The 9,125-nt window shown below is 49.8% G+C and overlaps 1 protein-coding gene across 1 annotated transcript; it reads right to left on the bottom strand.

Annotated features, from left to right (window-relative positions):
- Positions 1-2,038: 2,038 nt before the first annotated feature.
- On the bottom strand, positions 2,039-8,300 carry LOC144940876 (short-chain dehydrogenase/reductase family 42E member 1-like). The gene is made up of 7 exons (XM_078867370.1): positions 8,215-8,300; positions 7,459-7,609; positions 6,699-6,794; positions 5,044-5,109; positions 4,429-4,492; positions 3,941-4,014; positions 2,039-2,272 (listed from the first exon to the last, which is right to left on the bottom strand). The coding sequence occupies exons 1-7, from the start codon at positions 8,298-8,300 to the stop codon at positions 2,039-2,041; spliced, it is 771 nt and encodes a 256-aa protein (XP_078723496.1).
- Between the last annotated feature and the right edge of the window lie 825 nt (positions 8,301-9,125).

Raw genomic sequence — 9,125 nt, 5'->3', positions numbered from 1 at the left:
TTTGATGTGGATCAAAGTGTGGGAGGAGTCTGATGTGGATCAAAGTGTGGGAGGAGTCTGATGTGGATCAAAGTGTGGCAGGAGTCTGATGTGGATCAAAGTGTGGGAGGAGTCTGATGTGGATCAAAGTGTGGGAGGAATCTGATGTGGATCAAAGTGAGGGAGGAGTTTGATGTGGATCAAAGTGTGGGAGGAGTCTGATGTGGATCAAAGTGTGGGAGGAGTCTGATGTGGATCAAAGTGTGGGAGGAGTCTGATGAGGATCAAATTGTGGCAGGAGTCTGATGTGGATCAAAGTGTGGCAGGAGTCTGATGTGGATCAAAGTGTGGCAGGAGTCTGATGTGGATCAAAGTGTGGCAGGAGTCTGTCTGATGAGGCCCCTCGTCGTCGAGTTGGACTCTGAGGAGGCCTCGCCGGCTCCACGCGGTCACGACTCAGGCCGTGCTGAGTCCTGGCCCACAAGTCGTGGGGTCGCTGCAATGCCGTGAGGTCGCGTGCTCGCCGACTTGCGGTGGAGTGGCCCGACTTGGCCCCGGCACTTGCGGTGGAGTGGCCCGACTTGACGTTTAAAACACAAAGCGGAGAAAAGTGGATGCCTGAAAAAGGTGGGGGGCGTTTGTTCATATTTTTGGTGAAATTTTGGCGCGAAAAAACCACCACGAATTTGTACAAGAATGTCGCCCGCATTCTCCCGATTATAAGACGCAGCTTCACCGCCCGCCGTGTGTCCTAAATGTAAAGTTGATGGTGGTGCGTCTTATAATCCAGCACGCGTGAGACCACATTTCGTGGACCGGGCACACGTTTACGGGGGTGGGGGGTGGTGCGTCTTATAATCCGGAGAACGCGGGCGACATTCTTGTACCAGTTCGTGGTGAACTTTTGGCGCCAAAACGTCACCAAAAATATAAGCAAACGCCTCCCCCACCCCACCACAACCACCCCCCTCCACCCACCCTTTTCCAGGCATCAACTTTTCTTACTTCACTTTGTGTTTTAAATGTCAAGTCGGGCGTTTGACAAATTCCATTGTAATCGGTCTTGTTTAAATGTCCACCTTGTTATTGCGTTTGTCTCCTTTGCAATGCCGCACCCAAACAATAAATCATGAACATGGCCGCACATCTCCAAGGCAGGACCATCCTGAGAAGGAGTCTTGACGCTCCAAAATAAATAATTATCGATAGTCTTACTGCTCCTGTATACGGCACTGGCTTTTTGGCTTAAGGGGTATTGCAGTATAGTATTATTTTATTATGTTTTATTTTTTATTGTTTTTTTATTTCCCTTCTACGTGACTTTACCGAAAGAACCAAGAAGATATAGTATTGTTATCAGTAGATTTTAAGTCTCACGTGCATAGCTTATCTTCCACAATCCTGTCGCTCATCGAATGTCGAGTATATTAAGCTTGGCTGTGCTCATTACCTGGTGTTGTGGAACTGCAGCAGAGTATTTGCTTTCCATGAATTAACACCTTCATCCAATTACTTCATCAAGCAGTCGGTTGATGATAATAAAATGTCTCAAGTTTCTGTCATTCCCTTGCTCAAGATGAATGTGCCAGGTACTGCACAAATGTTGTATTCTCATCTTTGGCAATCTGTTCAGGAGACAAATGCCAATGTCGAGGTCTACTGGTTACGACAAGAGGGCCTCGGGAGAGTTAATGTCGTGTTTGCTATTCGTCCATGTAGAAACATGACAATGGGTGGTGGTGGTAGTGGTGGTGATAATTTGGGGTAATTTTCGAGGGGTAAGTTGCTCAAATTATGCATTTACTTTATTTTACACTTTTGCCATTGGAATTAAAATTGTTTTTTTCTCTCTCTTTGGAAGACACTGATGTCTGTTCTGATTGTTTTGTATTTTCAACTATCGGTGAGTCGAGCCATTTCCCAAAGTGTCAAAAGAAACCTGTTCCTGTACTGTAATTCAGTAATGGATAAGTGCCGTACACTGACAGCATTTCCAACATTGAGAAACGTGCTGTTCATTTCACGTCGACAAAGCGCAGCGTAGCATCATCCAACGGCCTCAGAACATCATCAGTAGGACCACCACGGAGTGGAGCACGAGGAGACAGAAGCACAGGAGCACCCCGGTCCACATGAGCGCTTCATGCCGGGCGACGCCTGTCCGCCACGTCTTGATGCGGGTGATCTTCGGCACGTGCAGCGTCTCGGACAAACAGAACTCGCGCGGACGGTATCCCAGCTGGTGGCGTGCCTTGCTGATGCAGAATGTGTGCGTCACGCCGACGTTCCGCACCTACACACGAAGCACACGGGAGGCAACGACGATTGACGTCGCGTACAAAAAAAAATGTGGACACTTTCAAAAAAAAAAAAATGCCCCTGGTCGCTGAGCACAGAGGTTCTCAAGGACGAAAACGCCAAGCGGCCAGCAACGCACAGCATTGGTCTAAAAGATAACAAGTGAATGTTGCTTGAATTGAGCAGAGTTATAAGAACTGGGAGGGGGGAACGACGATGGGAGAGCATTGCAAGGTGGAGCAGGGCGAGGGAAGAGCAGGCTTTTGACCTGCGGTGGATGAACGCGGTGCGGGGGGTTCCACTCGTAATCAAGGCTGCGGCGCGAGAGTTGCACGCGGCGCGTCAGCAACTCTCTCTCGTTCCCGACTCCACAAGTCGCCCGATTGAAACCCACCTCTGTTGGGCCGGTGCTGCCCGCCGTCTCCTGCGCCCGTGACGAGGCCAGCCGAGACTGACCCTGCCTCCTCCGGAGGGGGCCGAGTGTCCGGTGACATTTTGGCATCGTGCAGTTGTGACTTGAATTAATTAGCCAATCGCCACCACAATGACCTTCGCATTGACGGGCGCCCTTTTTATACCGGTGGTTTTACTCGCATTAATCACTTTTTTTTTTATTATACGAGCGACTTTTGTTTTCTGATTGGTGGCGAGTTTTTCACATTTCACATGAGCTATTGCGTCGCTTTGCTGATGATTCCAGCACCGTTTGGCGCGATGTGAATACTGTGTTGTAAATAATACAGCATTAAATAAATATGGTGTCCGAGAAGCACGGCGGCTGGCGGCTTGGGTTAAGTAACAGCTCGGTTTAAGGTTCACGCCGAATCCCGTGAATGAGGTCATCAAAGCGGGATGGTGTTATTATAGACCCAGAGGCGTAATTCCACTCGGCACTTCTTAAACAATGGCCGTCAATAATGCAACTCCGCCTGCTCTATTATGCATGCGTGCCTCGTTATTATAACGTGCACTTTGAAGACCCTTAAAAGCCTTTCCCCGTGTGCCTCGTGCCCTGTTTCTCTCCTCGCATCTCAGCAGCCTGGAGCCCGCGTGTTGCAGTGTCGTTCGCCAAATACCCGACTCGTCAATTAAAAAGGCAGTGTCCGCATTCCACGGGTGCATTGCACGGACGCCCATCAATCGGAATTTGTTCATCTGATGAGTCAGCAATCGTGAAAGAAGGAATGCTCAACACGCAGGCCCAAGCCAGAAGACCCCGTTTGGATGACCTGGATTACAGATATCACTGCCTTACGAGTTACATCAACACTCAAGAAATGCCAACGCCCACAGGAGATTGGGACGAAGTGGTCCGAGACGGCCACAGGATGCCGCACCGGCACATGGGCGTTTGAGAGTGAGCGTCTCGCAGAAGCCCGAAAGAAGCGACGTGAATGCATCTCTCACCGGTGCTGGTTTCAAACGGCCGGAATATATTTGGGACCGTGGGTCCAGATTTGGACTACGCAGTCACATGATTTGGAAACGTGTGAAATCCCGTCCGAATGTGTGCAAGCTCATATGCAAGAGAGCGTACAACACACGGCACGCACACGCACACACCCTCTTTTGCCCGTGCCATGCCGTGCGATGGATTGCCCCAGAGTGCAGTGCATTTCGGTGCGGATTATTTGACAAAATATCGAGGATTTGGTGACTCTACCTTGCTCCTGGTGAGGAGTGGAGGGAGGTCTACCAAAGGCCTCAGCAGTAGGTGCACCCATTCCATCGTCAGGGCTGCAGCCAAACCACACGGGGGGGGGGGGGGGCAGAGAAGGGGAGCATTCAAGACGCCAAGAGCTCTCAGAGGTTTACGCAGGTTATAACAAGTGCGGATCCAGTGGTATAGTGTGACTACTGCAGTATATTGCGCAAAATCTGTAAATGATGAGAAAACATTGAGCGGGCTGGAAAACCACGAGTTTCAAACGATACGCAAACATAATGCAATACATTAAACTTTCAGATTTGATCAAATGTATTTTGTTGCTGACCCAAGACAAGAAGGCAATGCACTTCTGCAGGCAAGGCTGATTGATGGTCGTTACGTGGTGTGCACGATGTTACGTGCGGACATGAGGCATACTTGAAAGTGAAGTTCTTCACGCATAGACTTGGCAATTCGTAACGTGGATGTAGGTGAGTTCGCACCTGCAGCGTAGACCAGGTGAACAGGTACGCATGTCCGAGGCATGCTGTGCCCAAGCTTCTCAAACTGTTCAACAGAAGCATTGCCTGAGCATGAATGACCAGCACCGCTTTATACACGTGATTGACAGGGGTGGGGCAAATAGTGAGCACAGGTGATATGCATTTTTAATAGAGTTTGTCACCCTCCCTCCCAAATATTGCTGAATCACATGACGGTGGTAATGATGACGCTTGTCTTGGTGGTGGTGTAGGTATTGGTGGTGATTCTAGTTGACACAGCAGGTGGTACAACTGGTGTATCTACCAATTATCTCAGTCAGCCAACCCATGGAACCTGCTGGGTCTGTCCCGAGATCTGTCAGCGAGCCTTCGACACTTCACGTGGCCTCAAAGTGCAACCTAGCCTGGCACATGCGCCGTGGTGACGTCACCGTTACTTTATGGCGAATTGGCGGGTATTGGCATTATTGATTGGTGATACTAATACATAATGACCATGGTATGGGTGGTGTATGTGTGGTAGTGATGTGTGTGTGCGTGGGGGTGATGGTAATCGTGTGATTTGCAGTGGCAATGATGATAGTGATCGTAACGAATACAAACTCGACGACAAACCAGCGGCTGTAGCCATTGAAACACGTTCACTTGCTCTCTGTCATTAATAGAATGCGCTTGGCCACTCTGCGCACAGGCACGAAGAGAGACACACGCGCACACAGACACGCACACTACAACCGCTGCACAGAACACGACTCCAACAAAGCTGAGTAATGAGCAGTATCACGTGACACTTGAAACGCGAAGCATGCAGAACAGTCCTGACAGTTACACTAACTTTGACCCCATTCGTCATCATCGTTCACCACCCCTCGTTTTCTTACGATGTGAATTGGCTCGGTGCTGTTGGAACGCCAGTGTATTTTCCATTTACAGTAACTTGCAGCTTTCTCTGTTCAAGGTTCATGCGACCCAAAATACAAAGTTTCAGCTCTGTCAGCCCGTTTATATCTCCCTCAGCTGTGTGTCCCTTGCTCTGAAAATGGTTTGAGGCTCCATTAATGAAACAGAGACAATACAGTCGTGGTCTCGGGCACTTCAGTGAGGTTACTGCAGTGACAGGAATGCACAAGTATGAGTGACAGCACGGTGACATCATTTGTCTTTGGTGTCGCTGTGCTCACGCGCCACGCGCCACTCAATAACAGATGCTGCTGATCCTGCATAATGCACGGGCATAGTATGACTTTGAAACCCCCCGCCCACCTCCTACGCACTTCACAAGTAGTACTAATCCCATATCTGCATTTCCCATAAATATGCTAAATCTCTCTTGATATGCAAATTATTTTGTTAAGGCGCGCTTCACCCTCCAACCCAGCTTAAATATACGCTCCAAGCCTGGGGTGTTTCATTCAGACGCTGTCTTCCCGACAGACCTGTTCTTCACCTGAGGACGGCTGCTTGCGTTGTGGCCGAAACGTCGTGAGAATTATTTTATTATGTTTTATTTTAATTATTTTATTATTTCCCTTCTACGTGATGACTTTACCGAAAGAACCAAGAAGATGAATCCCTGCAGTCACGAAAGCTTTAAATCGAAAAATCCACGCAGTATTATTGACAAACGTGTTGAGGTTGTTGTTGTTGTTGTTAATTGTGCTTGTACACCACTGCCAAAGCAGCAGCATCACCAAATAATGTGTTTAACGTGTATAGGTTGTAGATTTCAAATCCTTATGTGCACGTGCCATTCCAGCGTTTGTGAATGCGCCCATCAATCGACACCCCGGACACCCTCGCAAGCTATTCCATCGCAAGGGACTCTTCCAGGTGCACTATGTTAACGATGAGATATCTGAACAACAGTTGCGTGTGGACATGATACTGCGGTGCGATGCGACAGCAGCTTACATACTCTTAGTTCTTTCGGTAAAGTCACGTAGGTAAAAAATGAAATAAAAATTTATTTAAAAAATAAATAAATAAAAAATCACGACGTTTCGGAGGCAACACAAGCTTCCGTCTCCAGGTGAAACTGTCACAGCAAAAAATCTGTATCAAGTGGATTTTATTGTTTTTATTTTGTATTAATTTTAATTTCATTTTTTACCTACGTGACTTTACCGAAAGAACTAAGAGTACGAATCCTTGCAGTCACGAACGCTTTAAAGCAGCTTACATCGTTGCTACACCTGTGGAGTGCGCATTAGATCGTCTCGTGTCTGCGAACGGTTTCCGTGGGATTCTCGGTAACCCCGGTGGGACAGTACCTGCTCGCGAGCGGGCATGCCGCAGGAGGCCGTGTGGAGCACGCAGGGGACGCCGCTGCAAGCCGTCGCCACCGCCTCGTAGTCCCCCACGTCCGCCTGCGTGCGCCACGGGACACGGGGCACGGTTGGATCTACGAAGCAGTCCGCTCCGCCAGCCCCATCTGCGTTGGAGTCGTGTTTTGCACCTGGAAGAAGTTTCCCCGTGATGGAAGAGCTGTGGAGTTTCGTCCCAGTTACTGGCGTGCCAAAGGAAGAAAACACTGCGAAGTTGATCCGTGCCGTGGATTCCGTTGAAATCTACTTCCCGGTTGTAGCTGGCAAGGGGTGGATATTTGTCGAAAACCTGCCCCCAAGCAAGCTGTCGAAAACCTGCCCCCAAGCAAGCAAGGTGTACGTCAGGCCCAGGAAACGACGCTGTTTCTACCGAAGTGTAAAGCCGAGTGACGGAGTAGCCCATTGGACAGCGCCGCTCGCTGCTACTCATTGCAACGAAGCTTAAGATCGCATCGTCTCACAGCTGTGCGTTGACCATCTCACGGAAACAATCAGCATTATGAATGCCTTCAACTCTAATGACAGCAACGGTATTGAAGTTTACACAAAGACAATGACGTTTTTATAAACTTAATCCGTAAAGCGAACGCGCAGTCTGAGCATCAGCCCGAACACGAGAACGCACCGCGTGCCACGCGCGAGAAGAACGGCAACAGACTCCACGGGGCTCCACGGGGCTCCAACTCTCTAGCAGCTCATCACGAACTCTGTAGCCGTCCGGGTTGCCCGCCTGCCCGTCACCGGCGAGGCGGCAAGGCTCCCTCGCCGACTCTGCCCCTCCATCAAGACGCTGCGCGGAGTCGCTCCCCGCAGGCGGCCCCCTGGCCTCTCGCTCTGCCTCGCCTCTCGCACTGCTGCTGCGTCTCGTGTGGCACAGGAGGAGAACGGCGAGTAGACAGCGAGGAAAGGAAACAGTAGAATGTAATCAATACTTAATGAAGACCCCCAACACACGCCCATTTGCTTAATGCGAAGACGTTGTGTGTGTGCGCAGTGTGTGTCGGTCGTGGTGCTGGCCACCGCAGCCAATCGGCCTTCATAGGGTCTGCTCGCTCACAGCGCTTGCCCCAACAGTCTGTTAAGAGGCTATACGGGGGATCTTTGTCTTTGGAGGCAGAGCGTACCTCGTAGAACAATGCCATTCGTGCTGTCACGTGGGTTGTCGTGGCCAGCGAGTCCTCTAGAGTCTAGACGGAACAATGCAAGGTGCCGAACGATAACAATTCACGCGAACAGTTGAGAAGCCCCTTGGCAAAGTGGCCTCCTGCCGAACGAGGATCTCCCCCATGCTGTGTCAGCCGCCGTGGAGGAGGGGGCTGTTTGACCACTTCTTGACCACGCCGCTTCGAACCGGTTGGTGCAGCGGGCACGCCGGGCCGCGTTGAGGCGTAACTCGCTGCTACTGATGGCAGCCGTGGCCAGGAGTCGAACCGACGTCGCAGGGGTTCGTGGGTGTGCTCACCACTGGGCCCACTGCACCACCCACCACGTGGTCTGACTGCTTCCACGGAGCACGGTCGTCCAAATGTCAACGTCTCCAGTCCACATCCTGCCTAGGGCCGTGTCAGCCCCATTGTCTCTCTGGGCAGTACACTTTGTTTCGTGATTTGGTTACCCTTCATATTTAATTTGGAGCTTTCGTGACTGCAGGAATTACTCTTTGGTTCTTTCGGTAAAGTCACGTAGAAAGAGAAAATAATAAATTAAATACTAGCATACGACGTTTCGATTGCAACACAAGCAATCATCATCATCAGGTATAAATGAAATAGAAAACAAACCTAAACTTAGAAATACAATGCGATACAACACAGAGAGTCGGCTAACATAACAGTCAACACCCTACATGGTTGATTACGTTCTTCCAGAGAATGCTAAATTTGAGAGTGAGAGATAAAACACAGAACCGGAGACATACAGACAGACATAAGCAGAGAGAGACATCACAGAGATACATAGAGAGAGACACATACATAGGCACACAGAGAAACCCTTCCTATACTGTACCGTACTTTGCACTCCTATCATCGTGATTTGTATTGTTTGTTGGATTATTCTGACCTGCCCCCACTGGACACCTGTGAGAATGAGCTTCATAGCTCATCGGATTTCGCCTGCACGGTCTCCACCAGGGCTGCTTTATTTCTCACGGGATATTTGTTGAACCCCTCCACCGATAGCGGGGGGGGGGGGGGTATTTTCTGGAGCCCAACCCTGGCCTGCTCCGTCTGAAATGAAGCCCTGATCCCCACTGTATTAGCACACAACTCTATTAATATTGCCCTGAGCCCTGTAAAGTCTCACTCGCGCTGAGTTTCTGCTCAGCTTTTTTTTTATTTCTAGGAGATCCCCGCATTGGGATATTTGGCCAAC

The sequence above is a fragment of the Lampetra fluviatilis genome, chromosome 23, assembly GCF_964198595.1.
Source record: "Lampetra fluviatilis chromosome 23, kcLamFluv1.1, whole genome shotgun sequence".
Classification (NCBI taxonomy): domain Eukaryota; kingdom Metazoa; phylum Chordata; class Hyperoartia; order Petromyzontiformes; family Petromyzontidae; genus Lampetra; species Lampetra fluviatilis.
Note: the sequence above shows the minus strand (reverse complement) of the source record. Positions and strands in the feature narration are given on the sequence as shown.